A 22,081-nucleotide genomic window follows, 5' to 3' on the forward strand; every position below is an offset into this window, starting at 1 on the left:
TAGCAACTATAGATCACCGTACGGCTTTCAATAATGAGCAAAGCCCATACCGCAAAGTCAGCCATAAAAGGCCCCGAAATGACATATAAATAAAGGCAACAGTAGTATACCGCTGTTCAAAACTCATAAATCCATGGACAAAAAACAAAATCGGGGTAACAAACTAAAACCGAGGGAAACGCATTAAATATAAGAGGAGAACAACGACATAACACCGAAACGTAACACACACAGAAACGGACCAAGCATCAGACAAAACACCACGAGAATAACAAATATAACATGAAAACCAAATACATGAATTTGGGATAGACAAGTACCGTGCCACTTCTTATCTCAATTTATTAAAAATAAGAGAAAACACAAACGACTCAACGTTAAAATGCAACACACACAGAAACGAACAATAATATAAAACAATTCAAACGAGAATTGTTCCTTATAAACTACGACATTTCTCACAAGTACTAATTTATTATTTAGTTCAACACATGCAAAAGAACTGAATAATCTTCGCCGATATAACATTTCAATTTATTACAACAACATGCCTTCACTGAATTCATTCAGGTGCACAATTGATACGATTAAAGTTATTTTGTTTCTATTTTGGGGGACAATTTCCTCCGTTTATGGTACGCTTAGCTACTGTGTGTATGTTTTATAGCATGAAAATAATAAAAGAGGAATGTCAGTGCTACCCATCATTAATTATTGTAATGGATCAGTATTATCAAGGAATTGTATATTTAAATTTAAATATACAATTCCTTGGTATTATGAGATACTTATTATAAGTGACAACGACATTATTAGGATTTTATTTCATATCGGTTGAGAATAAGATTCTCTAATTGGATTAAAAGGGGTCACATGACATTCATTATTCTTCAGTAATAAATTCCATCGGTCATTAATAAAAAAAAAAACGGACCAGAAAACCGGTCGTTAACGAACTTTTACATGATAATGACCGCTGGGGCGTGGTTTCCGTCTGTTAATGACCGTTTGGGGTGGTTTTCGTCTGATAATGACCGCTGGGGCGTGATTTCTCTGTTAATGACCGGTGGGGCGTGGTTTCTCTGTTTAGAGAGATGTACCTTTTATAAAACATTTTCCTGTTTTTAATATTATATTTAGGTTGTTGAATTGTTTATTATATGTTTTCGTTAATTATAAAATTAAAGATAACTTGATTAAGTATTTATATACTGAAAAATTGCACTAAAATGAATGGCAGTATTACTACGACTGGTCTTCACTCTTTGCCATATAAATCGTACAACTACTCGAGTTCGCTGTAGGCATTTTGAATTTATGAGAATTTTCCAAAACATGGTTTCTCAATGAAATAAACATAATAGATCTTGAAAAACAGGTCATTATCGTGATACATGGACTGCCCGTAGGACAGTGGTATTGACTGCGACAGCGATAATGACCTCGCCTTCGGCTCAGTCATTATCACTATCTTAGTCAATACCACTGTCCTGTGGGCAGTCCATATATCACGATAATGACCAGTTTTTCAAGAACTATTATATAAATAACCTATCGTCAGTATGAAAGAAATTAAAAGTGGTTCATATATTCATCCGTATAAAAGCGGCACATTTTATTTTATCCTTATATTTCTCATTATGCGGTACACGATAATTGAGTTGCTGCATGCATAAAGAACTTAGAATATTACTTAATATAAAATATCAGTATAATATTTCGACCCCACTATTTGAAGTTAACAAAAGATTTATTTAATTCTTTTGACCAAAGATTTGTAAACTAAACAAATCCTTGTTTTTACGTTCGTAGTAACATTCCATTGTCGGTCACCTGTGTCAATTCACGTGCACACTGACTACATTGTTGTTGTATTTGAATCTTTCGGCCAATGAAATGAGATGTTACAAGTTGTTTGTTTATGATACGCCAAAATGTTATCAATGAACTATCAAATGCTAAACTTCACTGCGTTTCACTGTATGTATGCATAACTAAGACGGTAATAATTTTTATGTCTTAAACTTGTTTAAATGTTCAGAGTTTAGAAAATCTAATCGTATCAAATATTTTTTTTCTTGCTATCAAAAATTAAAAATCAAAGTTGTTAATGTCATATCATTTATATATAAGTGTATGTATACCAGTGTTCCATACTTTGTTTATTGTTTTCACAGTTATGAATTTTTATGCATAAAAAAATGTTCAAGGTTGAAATTTATATTCTAATTGCGTTATTGCATATAGATCCAATCATTATTACAGGTTTTTGCTGTCTGAATTGCAATAAAAAAAAACACGCTTCCGCGCACATATATTTGTCCACTATGTCCGTTTGTTGGCACATAACTTTATCGTAACTGCAGTGGTTGGTATGGATCAAGGTAGTCTTCTGATCCTAGTGTTTCATACGGATGAAGGTATGCATCTGGATCTTCAATTTCGTTGCTATGGTTTTCATAAACAGTTATTAAATCGGTCTCACTCTGAAAAAATGTGGCAAGCAAATTGTTTTCTTTTGACTCTTGTATTGTATTCGCGATGTTTAATTCGTTTTTAATTTGAATATTTGTATCCAAAGTCAGAGTTGGGTCTCCATCTATTCCGATAACTGTAGTGTTTCCTTCGACTATTTGTCCATCAGCAACTGCTGCAACTTGTAACACGTCACCATTCACGCTTTCGATTTCCTCGTAGTCATGCGTTATTTCGATTTCTGGAACACTTTGTTTTTTCTTATATTTATTCTTGTAGTATATTGATGTCAAAATACCGATGCAGGAAACAGTTACAACTATAATTACTATTGAAGCTATGCATACGACTATGAAATGAAATTCATTGTCATTACTGTTTGTGCAATCTGTAAAATAAATTTATTGCCGTTTATCAAAACATCTGAATAAATTATAATTAAAAAAGCAACACTATAATAATATTGAATGTTCTGAACATATATACAGAATTAACAAATGTAAATCTTCCAATAAAAATTAAATCATACGAAATTTTAAAAAGACATGTTTAAAAGAGCTTGACCCAACTAAAGGTGATTCTTCTAGAAAAGTTAAATAAACATTATAAAAGGTAACATTGACATTAAAGACAAAGGAACCGAAATAAACGACATTATTGAACGACTCACAATAACACACTTAAACAGAGTTTGACAAAGTTAATGGTAATCGTACCTTTATCTACAAAATGCACTTTCAACAAATTATTTTTATCGTGTGTTTATGTTATCATATTTGGAAGACTTCTCATTCGTGAATTTTCCAATAGAATGTTTACATTCTTATATTATTCTTAAAAGACGCTCTTAAAATTTGTATGTCATTATTATATGACGCAATTAACACTAATTGACACCGGGATGACACGTTCATAATAGGATAAAGGAGTACTATTCAAACAGTTCAAACGAATCGATGACGTTGAAGATCAGCTGACATACATTTGCAGAACATCATATTAGAAAACATATCATTGACAACCCCACCAAAAACTGAGGGTGATATCAGGTGCACCGAAAAGGTGAGCATAACCCTGCTCCACGTTTTGCACCTGTTGTGATGTTCATAAGTATAAACCCGTAATTAGCTTACCATTGTGCCTAACGATCTCGCTGAAGTTACTGAAATTGTACCCATTCTGTGTTATGGTATTTTGTATGGCACGTTCAGTAGAGATGGTTTCCGTATGCCTTTCATTTGTTTCAAAGTAGTCAGTTGTTTCATTAACAGGGTGCGGTTGATCTAATATGAATGTAGTTACAAATCGTTAAAAAAATCAATACAATTTGTATAACAAGTCCATTAGTAAGCACTTTTTGTGCTGACATGAATTGTCATTGATATGGTTATATTTATAAATTTACTGTTTACAAATTTTTGATTTTTTTGAAATACTAAGGTTTTTCTACCTCAGGCATAGATTACCTTAGCTGTATTTGGCAAAACTTTTAGGAATTTTGGTCCTCAATGCTCTTCAACTTCGTACTTTATTTGGCCTTTTTAACTTTTTTGGATTCGAGCGTCACTGATGAGTCTTTTGTAGACGAAACGCGCGTCTGGCGTATATACTAAATTGAGTCTTGGTATCTATGATGAGTTTATTTACAACCACTGGGTCGATGCCACTGCTGGTGGAGATTTATTTACACGAGGGTATCACAAGCCCAGTAGTCAGCACTTTTTGTACTGACATGAATTGTCATTGATATGGTTATATTTATAAATTTACTGTTTACAAATTTTTGATTTTTTTTTAAATACTAAGGCTTTTCTACCTCAGGCATAGATTACCTTAGCTGTATTTGGCAAAACTTTTAGGAATTTTGGTCCTCAAAAAAAAGGTAACATTGACATTAAAGACAAAGGAACCGAAATAAACGACATTATTGAACGACTCACAATAACACACTTAAACAGAGTTTGACAAAGTTAATGGTAATCGCTCTTCAACTTCGTACTTTATTTGGCCTTTTTAACTTTTTTGGATTCGAGCGTCACTGATGAGTCTTTTGTAGACGAAACGCGCGTCTGGCGTATATACTAAATTAAGTCCTGGTATCTATGATGAGTTTATTTACAACCACTGGGTCGATGCCACTGCTGGTGGAGATTTATTTACACGAGGGTATCACAAGCCCAGTAGTCAGCACTTTTTGTGCTGACATGAATTGTCATTGATATGGTTATATTTATAAATTTACTGTTTACAAATTTTTGAATTTTTTTGAAATACTAAGGCTTTTCTACCTCATGCATAGATTACCTTAGTTGTATTTGGCAAAACTTTAAGGAATTTTGGTCCTCAATGTTCTACAACTTCGTACTTTATTTGGCCTTTTTAACTTTTTTGGACTCGAGCGTAACTGATGAGTCTTTTGTAGACGAAACGCGCGTCTGGCGTATGTACTAAGTTTAGTCCTGGTATCTATGATGAGATTATTTATTAGTAACATAAAACATATACGACACGATAAAATAAAATAAAATGCTAAATATTGAATTTGGTGAACCCCGTCTTTTTTTGTCCTCTGGTTTGTAAGTTACGTATTTTGACAGTTATCTGATGACGGATAGCGTTTCGACTTACCCGAACAGTTTTATCCTTTCAGTATATTCAGCTCCTGTTTGTTGGTTTATATTTTAGATGACAGTGTATTTGCTCATTTCAATTGAAAATACAGATAACAAAATTGGTTGTGTTCTACTCCTTGGTCGGGTTGTTCTCTCTTTGATACATTCCTCATTTCCGTTTCAATTTTATACATTTTTTTGATTATCAAATTTGATACCAACAAGTGTAAGCAATTGTTTATAAAAAAAAAACTATGAAACTTGATATATATTGCTAACACCAATTTGATTGAACTTTGGTAGATAGTTGTCTCATTGACAATCATACCACATTTCTCTACATGTTTTAAGCAGCTAGGCAGTGATCAGTTGTAGCGTTTAAACATGTTTTGAATACTTCCTATTTTTCAATACTTAAATTTACGAGTCTAAGAATACGCAGCACTATAATTTGTGCATTCGTGCATTTGTTTTATGTTATCCACTTTCTATTGTCACTTAAAACAAAAAGCCAACAGTAAAACTTATTCCTCATAATTGTATAGCATACTGAGGTCAAACTCATACACACATTGTTTTAATCTTTATCGTCTTAACCATCAGATATAACCATTATCAAGGACATACATAAACAAGCAATTTACATATTGAAGGACCCATTTATTTAAAAGATACTAGTATCCCCAATGGTTTATGAAAAAATATATGTATTGGCTCGGAAACAACAATATATGTGATTTAAAATTAAAAAAAAGTGAAAGGTCATCATATTAATTAGACTTAACTGGATGTGAAAGGAGAGATTGTTGTATGTAAAATTGAGAATTGAAAAACGGAACTACAACTGGACTAGTTCAATTAAAAGAGGGACGAAAGATACCAAAGGGACAGTCAAACTCATAAATCTAAAACAAACTGACAACTCCATGGCTAAAAATGAAAAAGACAAACAGAAAAACAATAGTACACACGACACAACATAGAAAACTAAAGAATAAACAACACGAACCCCACCAAAAACTAGGGGTGATCTCAGGTGCTCCGGAAGGGTAAGCAGATCCTGCTCCACATGTGGCACCCGTCGTGTTGCTTATGTGATTACAAATCCGGTAAATAGTCTAATTCGGTAGGTCATATTCATGAAAGGGAAGGGGATTGTAGTTACGACGTAAGGAACATATCCGATATCATTTGTGAAACGGTTATTCCATAACGGTCAACCAACTCGTGATGGCGTCCGTAAAATTTACGAAGGGATGATTTCAACTTCACTATTTGGAACTCTTGGTTTAATAGCTTCCTTGTGAGCAGGATAGACATCCTTTATGACAGTGTGGCATACACAAAAACGGCGAAGATATATGTTCCAGTAGATACAATTCTGTCGTTGAATTCGGTTTGGTGAAATTGAAACAGACTGTTGAACTATCCAAATGCCAAAACAGATAAACCCGGATATAATAAAATAAACGGAGGGGTAACGGAAAGTCGTTTGATTGTTAATTCTATTTTCGTTCATTGTTGAACTAAAATAGATCAATACGGAAAACATGACTGTTCCACTTGACCGAAAAGCGATTAAAACAATTAAAATGATATATGTTGGTCTACGACAACGTTGACAAGAATCATATTAGTGTATATCTGTTGTCTAAAATTCAGGGATCAATGTCCGCAGTGTTATGCTACATAAAGATTAAACGGTGATGTCAAGGTCATTATAAAAATATTAGCAAATACCATAATGGGCTTAGATATTTACTATTACTTCCTCAAAAGTTTGTAGTACAGAAGCTGTTAAGGGCTTAAAGGTCCAAACAGAAATAATTAAATTTCAAACGATACGTTTTCCTGGTGTAGTTTCACCGGAAACACTTTAAAATTACCAATTGAGATGTATAAATTGGTAGAACAAATAGGAAGTTTGCCTGAGTAATTTTTAATCCTTTTATCAATAATTTCTTAAGTTATTATTTTTTCAAATTAATATTAGAAACTGCACCCTAATGGCTATGATGCTTGTATTAATTTATATTTGTGATTGGGAAGGATTTTTTTTTTCATTTTTTCTAATATAACACTTAAATTTTCACCAAAATGTGGGGCAAAACAGAAATCAAAGACATTTGATCTAACTAGTCATAATTTTTAGCTATGATACACATTGATTTAGTGTATTAAATCTGTATTTGAATTAGCATGAAATAAGATTATTTTGTCTTTACATATGGCTTATATTTGGACATTATTTAAAGTACTCTTATGACAAAAAATATGTTTACCTTTTCTTCAATCTTATATAGAATGTAAAAAAGATGAACTCGACATTAAAAACACTTAACCTCATAAAAATCCCATATTCCAACCTTACCCTGTAGTGGCAGCCGGACTCGCCCTTTTTTATATGTCATTGTGTTGGTCAACCTGCAAAGCTCTTAATCAGATAAAAACTGACAATTGTTCGGTAAACTTACAATCTATTACAAGCAGCATATCATATTCCACCGGCCTACTCTTTAATAATCTACACCTGTAATTTCCTTGGTTGGAATACGATACATTGCGAAGTTCAAGATTATATTCTCCCGTTGTATGATTACCAGATGTAACGACCTTTTTGCTGATAAGTACAGGATTTATTCGTTCATTTTCACTATAAGGCATGTAGTCTGGAGGTCCGTACCATATTACAGATTTTTGGGACTTCTCTGGACAAAACAGTGTAACTGTATCCCCAACAATTGCACTATACCGGTACGTTGAAAGTGATCTTGAATCTGTCAAGAAATAAACGTGAACAATCTGAACTTTGGGCACTTTTTCTTTTATTCGACATATTCTGAAAATTTTGCAAACGTATTGAGATGGAAAACCGTTGGTTTAATACACATATTGGACTAAAATGGATATTAAAGTTTCAATTGTTAAAAATCAAATATCGTATAGCATGTTATTTTCGGGGTAAGAACAACATCGTCAAAATAAATTCTGTCAATTTAAAAGTGCACATGCAGCGGTATTGTATAAAAGATTTTTTGAAAATCCGTCAAAAAAAATAACTGTAAAATAGTTTGCACATCTTATTCAATTGAAATTGCGAAATTGTACACATGCAGAATTAACCCGCTATACGGTATTGGTAGTGCACGAGTAGTAAATGATAAATGAAACGTACACCATAACATGTTTGATTAATTAATGTATTAATAAAAAATGGCTTATTTTTTGTGTTCTTTTTGAATTATGTGTTTTGCTATTGAAGTATTGGTGTCGTATGGACCTGATGAAGAGATACTTTTCGAGCACAATGAAATAGAAGTTATATTTTTACAAGAAAATGATTTAATGTAGAAGAGAATGCAGCAAGTTAAGAATTAGAAAATGTTTATAGATGAAAAGTTGTTATCTTATGCCATTATTTGTAGACTAAAATTTCAAAAACTTATAATCTAAAAATGCTTACCAGTATATCCATACCATACAACAGTAAATACTAGGGATGTAATTAGCTTCATGATTTTAAAAGTTATGTAGGTTTCTATCAAAACAATACAAACATATATCATCAATTGAATTGGTTCAAGTGGAAAATGAAAATATGCTATATACATAATTACCTACATTGTTGAATCAATTATTTTATAGTGTTAGGTATAATTATGTTCCTGTATTGAAAATTATCAGTATCATACCCAATGAACTTTTTGTTGTGAATATTTCTCATATCATACATTTTATAAGGAAATAATCCTAATTTGAAATAATCATATTATTTTAGTAATGTTAGAGAAAATTAGCCAAAATGCCCAACTTCAAGGGAAATTGAACGAATGCTTTTTTTTTTAATGACAAAATTAAAACAAATCAAACGAATGGAAAACAATTGTCATGTCATGTTTATATTAAATGTACATACATTTTGTACATGTTTTTACGTTAAATGGACTTTAAATTATTATAATCATTCTAATCATTAACTGCGATTTATTTTGAAAATCGTTTGATTGTATAGCTCAAATTTTGGGCAACATGATTGGTAAATGAAATATCTTCTATCTTGTATTTCTTACTTGTAGGCATTTCTGTATGTAGAAAGTGGTGGTTTTTACCTGGCTTTATAGCGCGCTAAAACTCTCAATCGATGACAGTCGCATAGAATTTCATTTTATGGACAACAACATATGAGCAATAATAAACAGACATAATACTAGTAGGTTAAATTCAAAAATTAGGGTACAGCAGTTAACATTGTGTTATAATCTTATTCACTATATAGACAAACAACTATTTAACAAAGAAAGGGGAAAAAGGACATATATGTTTACTCTGTAGAAAAAGCATATATTAAGCAAAGAAATATGTAGTGTACTTGCCTTCTTATGGTTAAAATAGAAATCTAGTTATTGACGAGTATATATCCTGAGTTTGTTTAAGTTGTATTGTAGTTTGCTTCTTATCTTATTTAGATACAATATATGCAGCAAATTTTCAAGTAAAAATACTTTCCATAGCATGTACAGTCAGAAAAAGCGTTTCATATCAAAATTTCAATCCGACAAGAAATTACATGACTATGTATTCTTTTTTAAATATTGTTTTATTGGAAACATTGACAGCTGATGTTAATGTATATATATTTATCCTCGGCTTAGTATATATCTAGGATTTTGATTGGTTAATGCACGTCGTTACAAAACCCATAGCCCCTGGGTTTTGCTAACTAAGGAAAACTTGCGTGAAGATCCCCGGGATAATGGTTAGCAACATCCGGGGATATAGGTAAGCAACACCCAGGGGCTATGGGTTTTGTAACGACGTGCATTAACCAATCAAAATCCTAGATATATACTAAGCCGGGGATAATATGAGTTATCTACGTTCATATCCGTAGATATGGATATGAACGTAGATAACTTATAATATACAACTGTCCAAGTACTGTATATGTTTGTGTTGGTGTTTACATGAATATCAATTATACGGTCATTTGTATAAATTTCCTGTTCACAAAACCTTGAATTTTTCAAAAAACTAAGGATTTTCTTATTCCAGGAGTAAATTACCTTAGCCGTATTTGGTACAACTTTTGGGTCCTCAATGCTCTTCAACTTTGTATTTGTTTGGCATTTAACTGTTTTGATCTGAACTGATGAGTCTTATGTAGACGAAACGCGCGTTTGACGTAGTAAAATTGTGTACACTTAATTAGCATATTTAAAGTGATGTTGTAGAATTTTTTTTATACAGTCTTCATTTTTATATTTTACAGGATTTGAAACGACACGTTAACGCGTTTCCATTACTTAATGTGGTCTTCTATTTTTAAACGCTAGAAGAAAAGTACATGTAAACCATATAATTTATTTAAATGTTAGTACTTTTCACATCTCTAGTGATCATGTTAATACAATTAAATACAAAAATATGTTCTTTTACTTTTATTTTAACCGTAGGTAAACTGTAATATTTTGAGCAGCATCTTTATAAAAGTTTCGTTTACTTTATATAGTTTTTATGAGATGTAAGAAAGATAATTCGTATTTCAAATATTGATACGAATTAGTGTAACATTTCTGTAAAACAACAGTGAAAATAATTTTTCGATAATCAATTACTTGCTTTTTTGTTATATTAACTAAAGATGTATAACATTTAAAAGCAAATAAGCTCTGACGATGATCAATTTTTGATCACTGGTGTCTAACATTTTTTTGTAATCTTGTAATTAAATAGCAATAGTTAAAGAAAAGTTAACAATAGCCTTTTTGTACACTAAAGTTTAAATGTATTCACATTAATATACGTATATATATTAACAGTATCTGGTAAATCACACGTTATATTTATATATAGACATTAATAAAATTACTTCCTTTTCTTCAAATTATGTGAGTTAACTTTTATATCGCTAATAAAAACACACAATTACCATTTAATTGATTATAATTAACTTTCAATTGATTTTCAGCATTGTAGCATTATCGAGTGTCTTTACATATTTAAGTTCATTTATGTCCTTTCGATATCAGATTTGTTCAGCAATAATGTACGCCATTTTTAAATATATTCAGAATAATTATACACTAAGCGTTTTATCTTATTTAAAGGTTCCAAGAAATACATCAAAACAAAGAAGTAAATAAAAGAGAAGAATGGCATTGATGTTTCTTCCAAATTCGAATCAAAAGTGGTTAACAACTTGTAAAACGGTAAGTCGATTACAATTTGTTATTTTAGTTTAAACTTGCCTTGTAGCAGCATTAGCCTACTCTTTTTCGAAATCTACAAGGGTGTCTTTAACGTGCAAGAGATATGGCTCTCTCTTAACACGGGTCAGCCATTTATCGTCCTCTTCTGACGGACTTTCATCGTTTCCTCAAGACCATACTCGCAAATGGTGTCAAGGGAGAGCCGAAAATTGAGTTCCTGTTTTCATCCCGAACGAGAATCGAACCAGGAACCTTTGTGTTAGTAGTCCGATGCACTAACCACTACACCACGGCTCACAATTTGTCTGTGCGTAACCTTACTGTCGCTCACTTATAGTTTCAAAGTTTTTACATCATTATTACTAGTATTGTTTAAACTATGCCAATGTATGCTTAAATATAAGAGGATTTCGTTCATAGTTCATCATGGAATATTATTTGATGAGTAATCTATAACAAGTTTCAATTCATACAGTTATCCCTGCTGGTACTGGTGGCTATAGATTTATGCAGTGGTGAGTATTTTTTGCCATTTATTCTCTCCTTCAAGACTTAAGTTAGTTTGTGAATAAAACAGATGTATAAACATGTACAGTCAAACCTATATGTAAAGGTCACCCTTGGAACAAATGAAAACTTAACTTTGAAATGAGACTGACAATGCATAATTTTTACTCCAAGAGGGAATTGACATTAAAAGACAGGGTTGTTTACTCAGTAGGTTGTATTTTGTATCTTAGTAGAGGAGATGTTGAAGAGGGGATAGTTACAGCCAGTTTGACTGTATAAATAGATATGGACGGAAGCATGAAACAAAGGGCATTTATAGAGTTAAGCACAAATGGACTATTACAAAGTTTGCAATAACACAAAGTACCCTATACATACAATTATTTATAACTTAAAACAACCATTAAAGAAACATTTCTTACATAATTTGATATGTGTTCTTCAATTATGTGTCCTGGACTATGCATTCTTTTAAAAACTCTGAGTTGGGTTTTTTTGTTAGAAAAGAGATGGTTTATTTTTTTATATTCTTACAGGATCGGTTTCATGGAGCCTGGCCACTAAACCAGCAGTGTTTGGTAACGATATTGAATTACATTGTAATCTTGACAATGATACATCACTCAATGGTTCCAGGCATTGGAGTAAAGGAGACAACGTTAAAGTGTTGGTGGTAAATGGCAAGACTGTAAACGATACAAAATATTCTGAGGAACTAGATAAGGCAAAACGTACTTCCATTTTAACTATAACTTCATTAGATACTGGTGATGTGAACGTTCCATACACGTGCCAACATGGCTTCCAAACGTACACGAAAGTTTTGAATATGACTGTGGAGAACTTCGAATGCAAGTACTCCTGATTTATATTTTGAATGTTTTTGATTCAGTTAATATAATATGAATATTTTCATTTGGTATTTCTTATCGTTTGTGGTTTGAATTCTAATTTTGTTTTATTTTAATTAGTGATTGTAATGTGTAAGCGTCTCTTTAATTATATTTTCAGATCATCCTGACAAAACCAATGCATCTTTCAATCAGGAAGACGATCATGTGTTATTTGCAATGAAATTTGAAAAGGTGTTCCCAGTTCCTACTTGCAAAGCGTCATATGGGGTATGTCTTTAAGTCATAATTGAGGCCCCTCATGGGGATGTTCAAGAAATCGCAGTCATAATCACAAATTGCTTGCCAAGACAATCTCATAAGCATTAACTATTTCAAGATAATAAAATAATCAAAAATACAGATCTAGATTATTAAATAATCAAATAATTATCAAATATTTTGTCTGGTTATCAAATAGTTACTATAAAAACGGCCAAGTAATCACATAACAATAAAAACCACGAGGAAACGAAATATGTATATATTTCGTTCTTCATCATTATACTATTAGTATATAAACTCATCACCAATACTATTGACATTTTGTATTTTCGCCAGACGCTCTACAAAAGACTTATCTGTGACGTTCGAATAAAAAAAGGGACATACTCGTAACTTGTTTACTAAAGCCTACTGAGGTTTACAGAATAGAAAATTATGGACCTTCATAATAAATGATAGCGAAAGATAAGCCAAACAACTAATTATGAATATTCATTATAAATTCTAAGCTTGTAGTAATGTATTCCAAACTTACGTTTTGTATACAAAAAAAGAGACTCACTTGTTACGCTCTAAACAAAATGAAAATAAAGAGTTCTAAAAAAAATAGGGAATAGGGAATATTGAGTTGTATTAAAGGACTTTTCAACCCACACTCTCAACCACAGGTAATTTGAAAAGAAAACTGTGTGAGTTCAACTGTTTAATAAGGTGTCAAACTTTTAAACATGAATATCATGTTTCCATCTTATTCTGAGGTGAAACAATAAATATGGGCATGTATTTGACCGAATATTTGGTTCAAGATTTTGAATGAGGACATATATCTTCAACAGGTTACTCACGGTTATTGCAGCCATATTGAATAGGGGAAGATATTTTGGATGGTGGTAGTAACAATGTACCAAAAATCCTACGTTTCCAAGTAACTGTTTCAGTTATGTTTCCAGTGTTTTGAAAGCATTTGCACCTTCATTGTAAAAATCTTCCGCCTATTCAGTATGACTCCATAATCATGAAAGGGCCTATTTAAATAAAATCAACAGCTGATTTAAAAAATGATAATTCTCCCCATTTATTTCGTATAGGATCAAAACATTACAAACTTGTTGAACATAAGTTCCGTTCTTGAGGATGTATTTTACAAAGTTGAAATCAACCTGAAGTATCATCACATCTCGAAAGAATGTATTCATCATCCTTTCGTGCTCGACTGCTGCGTCGGAACAAAGACGATCAAACAACGTTTTGAGACGGCCAATGATGTTTGTCTGGAAATGACCCCAGAATTAAAAACTGGTTGGTTGGGTTTTTTTTATCAAATAAAATTTAAGATACATTTATGAAAAATAATTAATTATCAGTAAAATTTGTTGTTTCTTTGTTAATAAATGTGATATGAGTGCCAATGAGACAGCTCTTCATTTAGGTCACAATTTGGAAAGAGTAAACCATTATAAATCAAACACGGATCCTTGACTCACACCGAACAGCAAGCTATAAAGCGACTAGTGTAAATAAATTCAACTGGAAAACCAACGGTCTAATCTATATATAACAACGAGAATAGAAAAACACTGCTAAACCACATCGACATACGACAACTACTGAACAACAGGTTCCTGACATAGGACAAGTGCAAACAAATGAAGCGGGTTTAAACGTTATAATAAGCGTCAATCTTCACCCTAACCTGAAAAGGTAGTATAACATTTCGACATAGAAAGACACACTATACAATATCAATTGAAATGACTCAACTTGGTCAACTTGGTCAAAAAGGAATATTTACATAATGAAGTAATCAAACACCGCTTTGAGGCGGTAAATGATGTGTGTCTTCAGATTAAATCCGATTTATAAACTAGTCGATTGTTTTTATAGTGTCAAACATAATGTAAAAGAGGGACGAAAGATACCAGAGGGACAGTCAAACTCAACAAATGTAAATGTATATAAACATTAAATTGCCGGTACAATATTTTGTTTTGCATTTAGTGAAAAATTGCATTGTAAAGTGATAAATACTAACTTGTTCAAAATTTCGTAATATTTAAAAAAAAAAATAAAGTATGGTATCTTTGATGAATCTATATATATTGAAATGTATTATTGGTTGTCTTTTATAAAAAGTCTATTTTTTATATTTAATTTCAGACGAAAAACCAAAGGAATCCGAGAAGGATCAGACCCTTGGAACTGTTGGACAAGTTGTATTCGGGATAGTGTTTTTGATTTATTGTGTTATATTCCCACTAACATTTGCATACATAAAGTATAATAATAAGTACTAACTGTTCGCTGATTCTAGTAGTTAAGAAGAAATTGTACAGTAAAATGTTATTTATCTTGTAAATTCTATTAGCTCGGTTGCAAAACAAACAAAATGTTCATGAAACATTTGAATTGTCAAGGAAACGTTGACGTTGATTGCACACAGCTGTCGCCAGTGACTCTATCTTATGTTCTTAAAATAACATCGTGTTAAGAATAGAATGCGTCAAACCATGCACTACCAATCGAAAAAGGGAGCTGGTTTGATAATAACAGAAGTGAAAAAAGGTGTTATATAAGCAATAATGGAGATATGAAAAAAATATCACTATGTCTTAGTTTATCCAACTTTAGAAGATGAAGATGTGTATATCACATGAACTAGTATTTAAATATTACACTTTGAAAAATAACACGATGTTAAAAAGCAAAGAAGAACCGTGCAATTGCATTCGATGCATAATATGTAAATAACACATCATGCACAATCATAATTTAATATAATTAAACACTTAAACTATATTTTAAAATTGTTTTTTTCTGTATTCGTGCCTGTGTTACTTTATTTAAATGTAGATTTTTGTTTATCTCATTACATATTGTTTTATGCATGTTAATGTGTATTTAATGTACGAAATATTCTTTATAAAGCACAAAAATGTCAGTATTCTCCTCAGAAACTAACAAAACCTTTAAATAGACTTATTAAAAGGGGATATAGTTACGATACTGTTGTCAGGTCATTAAAGATTGCATATTTTGGCTTTAACATTGATTCACTGATAGGGTCTTTGCATCGGAACTAAACACATTTATTTCTAAAAAAAAACAGTTGTTGGCATGACACGGGTTATGTTCTTCTCATATATTTTATGATAGTATGATACTAAACCCCTAACGGGAGGGATTGTACCTGATATTCATATGATGAAGACATAATCTTTCAATCAGTTTAATTGAGGTCTGGAGCTGGCATGTCAGTTAACTGCTAGTAGTCTGTTGTTATTTATGTATTATTGTCATTTTATTTATTTTCTTTTGTTACATCTTTTGACATTAGACTCGGACTTCTCTTGAACTGAATTTTAATGTACGTATTGTTATTGTTTTACTTTTCTACATTGGCTAGAGGTATAGGGGGAGGGTTGAGATCTCATAAACATGTTTAACCCCGCCGCAATTTTGCGCCTGTCCCAAGTCAGGAGCCTCTGGCCTTTGTTAGTCTTGTATTATTTTAAATTTTAGTTTCTTGTGTATAATTCGGAGTTTAGTATGACGTCCATTATCACTGTACTATTATGCATATTTTAGGGGCCAGCTGAAGGACACCTACGGGTGCGGGAATTCTCGCTACATTGAAGACCCATTGGTTGCCTTCGGCTGTTGTTTGCTCTATGGTCGGGTGGTTGTCGCTTTGACATATTCACCATTTCCTTTCTCAATTTTATGAATGTTTATTGTCAATTTTTGTGATTTTACTTCTTGCAAGATAAACAAAAATATCAGACAAAATCTATATCATGTATGATAAACAATTAGATGATGAAATTTTAATTCATTTCCCTGATGAACAAAAATTGTTTCAAATATTAAACCCGCTTCCTTTAGACAGTTAGAACTATTGACTTCTTTTTTAAAAGGTCATTAGAACAGAGGGCAGAGAACTCATTATAACATGGCTATTGAATATTGTAATATTGTAAATTTATTACTCATGTTAAATGTTTTTATGTGTTTTTGTGTATACTGTTTTGTTTTTATTTTGTTGTTTATTGTTTGTTTAAACTTGTACATGTATTACCACAAACACTGTAAATAAACCCATCATAAATACCAGGATTGAAATTTTGTATTTGCGCCAGACGCGCGATTCGTCTAAATGAGACTCGTCAGTGACGCTCGAAGCAAAAAAGTTAAATAGGCCAAATAAAATACGAAGGTGAAGACAATTTAAGACCAAAAATTCCTAAAAGTTTTGCCAAATACAGCATATGTAATCTATTCCAGAGGTAGAAAAGTCTTAGTATTTCAAAAATTCAAATTGTGTAAACAGTCAATTTATAATTATGAACATATCAATGATATTACTAGTAACTCAAATCAACAAAGACGTGTTGACTATTGGGCTGGTGAAACCCTCGGGGAATTAAACTCCACCAGCAGTGGCATCAACCCAGTGGTTTGGTATAAACTCATCATAGGTACCAGGATTGTAATGTTTATTATAAATGACAATAAAATTGAATTGATTTGTTATTTCAACTGATTTGTAACTTTTGTTCTAGTGAAGTTGTGTGAGAATAAACTATCTGTCTACTTTTATGGGTATATATTCACACTATTTTGATATAATAATAAATGTAAAAATGTATCTCTAACCAACTTAAAACTAGAAAATTACAATTGCATAACGCGAAGAACTTTAAGCAGCGGTATGTTATATACGTTAGTTGGGAGGGGGGTATCAACATGCGAAAAAGTTTACTAATATGTCTTTATTTTAATTTTAAAACAAAAACTATGGTATATTAAATGACAATGAGACAAAGTTGTATACAACAGTGACGATAATGACATAGATCTTAGTAATTGCATGTTATCGAAATGACCTTCAACGAAAAGGAAGACCCATATACTGGATGATCTCTATATTATGAACAGGAAATGAACTCAAAAATTAAGTAATACTTATCGAGGAAGTGTGTGTGCGCCACTGTAAATAGTCGCACAATATAACTGCATTAAAACTTCCCACAGTATTACAGTTCACTGCAGTATTTGGTAGACTAGTTAGTTTCAATCAATGATAGTTTGTGGAAAAAAAGAACGTTTATAAATGTCAGTATTTGATGATAAAAGTTTATTTGTTTGAAGTTCTGGATGGATCTAGTATTAAATTCGATGGTACGCTATATAAAAAGACCAGACAAGACAAAATATAAAACAAATAAAACTAGCAGAGCCAACTGCCTTATATGTGTACAAAACGATAAAGAAAAACAGCAACAAGCTGCAACTACTGGCTGACACCCTTTTCTGGGATGGTGGTGTTACTGTTACAGCACAACATTGTAGCAAAATGCAAAAACCAGTTTTAAAAGTCTGCACTCATCACAATATGTAGTATAACGTAATCAGAGATCAATAAAATTAGATTGCACTCAACAGGTTGATACAAGCTCGACATGGGATTACCCATAAAAAACAAAATTACCAAATAGTTAAAAATTATAGACCACAGAAACATATCAAAACCAAAACCAGTATGAAATGATTTAAAAAGCATCTTTTAGATATTTGGTTTAGTGGCACTTCCTGCATATCCGGTATGACTATCTAGTCGTATGTTGTTGGATTTTGACTGACTGGCTCAGTGGCCAACACATTTCATGTGGTCAGTAGGGTCCACACTGGCCGAAAACTCTATGAACAAAATGTAGTTATCAGCCGAGAAGAACCAGCCTAACAACAATTATTTCTTATTCTAACATGACGTCCTTCAAACGCTTTGAGTACACACCCGTGGTAAAATATGAATATATTGCCAGTGCTGTTCCGATTGTACTCCCACGTCATATGCTTTTTTATAAATGAGATACCCGACGTCATAGAACAATGACGTTAGAATGTAAGCATTTTACGGGAAAATACACGCTTGTGAATCCGAAAATCATCACAAGGAAACATACACAAATGATGCTAAAATGTGGCAAAAGCCCTTTATTGTACATCATATAAGACATATAAAAAAATTATCATTCAAATTCATCCAAAACTGTCTAAATACATTATTTTAAATAGTTTAAGCATGTCACTAATGCAGTTTGCTCCGTTCTTTTACGCTAGTTTATTAGTGCGTTAATTTATGGGAACGGCAAATATTTGCCTACACCTAGAGCGCTTCGATCCAAAAGAATTGCAGTTGGAAAGCAAGTCCTTCGATACGGCCGTTGTTGTCAAGCTCTATCAGCAACAATAGCAGGGGGAATTAATTAGGTGGCGCTACAGTCGTCCGTAACGTCAAAAAGTCCGCCAAATCAATCGGCTAAAAGATTGACGTTTAAAGTATTTTTTGCAACTTGTCATGCTTTTATTACAATTAAATTTTAAAATTTGTAGGTTTTGTGACCAATATAATTTCTTTACGACATACAAACATTACAAAAAATAGCTTGTTATTGCTATTCCTTTATCCTGTCCGTTCTAAAAAAAAATAGCAATCTTTTTTGTTCGCCAAAAAAATCGATTTTTCCTAATTTGACGTTTGCGTATCCAAATACAGAAAAGAACGGTTATAATCTTAAATGAAACCGGGAAACCTATTTCAAATTTATACACTGTTTTGAAGCCATCATTTTTTACTTTTATACATCAATTTTTGTGACCACCAGCCATGTCAATTTTTATCTGGTTTTAGCTACGTTTCTACTTCAAAACAGTAAAGTTTAGCTTCTCTTCATTGTACCTGTTTCAAAGTGCTCTAAAATACTGATTTTATTAAAGACATGAATGAAATTTTGATTAAAAGTTGTGGATTTTCACAATTCCATACGATACTTGTATTTTAAAGTAACTAAAACCCCTTTTGATCCCCTACACAAATTGACGGTGACATTGTTTTCTTTTTTCAACATACGTCATGTAACGTTTATAACAAACTATGTGTCAGGGTCATGTGCATAGTAAAAATTTACACATTGGAAAAGTGAAACAACAAACAAAGATCTTCTTTATTGCGTTTAAAGCTAAACGTCTTGGAAAATTCTGACAGATCTGACAAATTATTGATAGCCTACTGTATGGATGGACAAAAGCACAAAAATAGCAATAGAAAATGCATTGCAAAGAAAATTCTGTAGGAAAAAAACACATGAAAAAAGAAAATGAAGGTCAGTTAATAAAATCTTGCTTATATTATTATCTCTTTACTTAGTAAGCTATATTTCCATTCTCAATTTTATAGTAATAAGAGCAAAAACTAGCTTATCAAGCCAAGTCAGCCAAACAAGAAGTTTATTCATAGAGATGTGTTCTACAAAATTGAATTTATTCAAATGGCAAATTCTTGTCAAATTTAAGCATCTTTGATCATCATTGGAGTAAAATGCACAAAATTTGCCCCACCAGTTTCATTTCATTTCCTACTAGTATTCAGGTAAAGTATACATACAATACTTTGTTTATAAATATATAATTATTTAAAGAAGCTGATACAGCAACCTGTTCAAGAGAAGAAGCCCAATTTTTTCCAAAAAGTTTACTTTCATAATCTATAAAATACCCTGAGAAATAAGACAAAGGGCTACTGTGCAAACTAATCTAATAGTTTAATTTTACAATAATAATGATTCTGAAATTCAAAATTGTGTCACTTTCACTTATAATTTAAAGCATTTTTTTTTTACAGAATTTCTGTCAATATTTTTGGTATAAAACTTATAAATCCCTTTTTTGTATTTTACTGTTCAACTAAGAAATATTGGCTTGAGTTTAAAGGCTCTCTTAATTTGAAGAAATTTGTTGTGACTCTTGGTCGCACTTTAAATATAAAATATATATGATCAGTACTATTTATTTAATAATTATATCAATTTTCAGAAAGATTATTGAAATTGTATAAACTATGTTTTATTGCATTAAATATAATCAGAAGTGTTTAAAAAAATTCTGCTAGGAATGATCCCACATATAAAAATTACATGTAGTATATATTTCATCCGCCAGATCTAATTTCTTTCAATATAGCTAGGTTTTTAATTTTACATGTAGGTGTCATTATCCACATTTCTGAATTGTTTTTTTTTACTGTAGTAATATTTTGTCTTTTGATATTTACATTTAGTCCTTCTCTGAAAAATAGGGGGAAGTATCTCTTCTTTATATTATCATAACATAGTTATAAATCGAGTTTCGTTTATTTTCTTTCTAATTTTTGTAAAGTAAACTCCTTTTTTAATTTTTATGCATTTTGCTGGGTTTTTATTTTTGACTGGTGATATTAAGGGGAGATAACCACTTCCACAAATCGGCATAAAAACCACCGCTTCGGTTTGAAATCAATTTGACGTTTGCGTATCCAACATTCTATTGCCGAGATATTCATAGCGAGTGTTTGTCTTAATGAGATGCTTTATTAAATTTAAATTCAGCCCATCATTTTTAGTTTCCTCGTAAATATTTAGATTTTTCGTTCAGGAGACTTGACAATTTTCACCCAAACTCCAAGTTTGCAGATAAAATAAAGAATAAAGGACTTTGATTTGATGTGTGAGTTTTGACGAGAATAAACTATGGATACTCAAGATTAGTTAGGTCAATAAGTTTTTATAACGACAATAGTATTCATTGAGTTAAAATGATGTTTGACTAATCCGTTTTGTTACTGAATTTTCACGGTCACGTGACTCTATTGTTGCTGATAAACTTGGGGTCAAACCGTGACCTGCTTTCCAACATCGCTCAGGGGTAAAATATTTGTCATAAAGGGCCAACCCGTGGTAAAATCACGATATATTCAAGCCCCCATGAATTATTTCTTAATTGTTAATTATTACCCTATGGCGGTAATAACATTAACGGTACCAATTTTCCTGCACCAGATGCGCATTTCGACAATACATGTCTCTTCAGTGATGCTCGTGGCCAAAATATTTGAAATCCAAAGCTTATATAAAAGATGAAGAGCTATAATCCAAAAGGTCCAAAAAGTATAGCCAAATCCGTGAAAATCAATACGGGAATGGAATGCCTTACCACTTTCCACTACCACCGCCCCGAGTCTTGAATGCTTCAAGGCTCGGCTAACAAAATAGACATAAACACTTGTTTTTAATGAGCATCTGTATATAGGATTTTAAAATTCACAAAATGTAAATATAATTAATTT

The 22,081-nt window shown here is 31.8% G+C and overlaps 2 protein-coding genes across 3 annotated transcripts; one reads left to right on the forward strand and one right to left on the reverse strand.

Moving 5' to 3' along the window:
* Positions 1–2,139: 2,139 nt before the first annotated feature.
* LOC139502645 (uncharacterized) lies at positions 2,140–8,646 on the reverse strand. Its single transcript, XM_071292173.1, has 4 exons — positions 8,551–8,646; positions 7,562–7,864; positions 3,609–3,758; positions 2,140–2,863 (listed from the first exon to the last, which is right to left on the reverse strand). The coding sequence occupies exons 1-4, from the start codon at positions 8,600–8,602 to the stop codon at positions 2,352–2,354; spliced, it is 1,017 nt and encodes a 338-aa protein (XP_071148274.1). The 5' UTR covers positions 8,603–8,646; the 3' UTR covers positions 2,140–2,351.
* Positions 8,647–10,916: 2,270 nt separating this feature from the next.
* Positions 10,917–15,234, forward strand: LOC139502646 (uncharacterized). Of its 2 annotated transcripts, XM_071292174.1 has the most exons (7): positions 10,917–10,975; positions 11,195–11,296; positions 11,772–11,811; positions 12,343–12,657; positions 12,818–12,927; positions 14,010–14,220; positions 15,079–15,234. In XM_071292174.1, exons 2-7 carry the CDS (start codon positions 11,240–11,242, stop codon positions 15,213–15,215), a joined length of 870 nt encoding a protein of 289 aa, XP_071148275.1. In that variant the 5' UTR covers positions 10,917–10,975; positions 11,195–11,239; the 3' UTR covers positions 15,216–15,234. The 2 variants fall into 2 exon arrangements, with proteins under 2 accessions (XP_071148275.1, XP_071148276.1); XM_071292175.1 differs by lacking the exon at positions 10,917–10,975 and having other exon boundaries at positions 11,124–11,296.
* The last annotated feature ends 6,847 nt before the right edge of the window (positions 15,235–22,081 follow it).

Source organism: Mytilus edulis, chromosome 14 (assembly GCF_963676685.1).
Source record: "Mytilus edulis chromosome 14, xbMytEdul2.2, whole genome shotgun sequence".
NCBI lineage: Eukaryota > Metazoa > Mollusca > Bivalvia > Mytilida > Mytilidae > Mytilus > Mytilus edulis.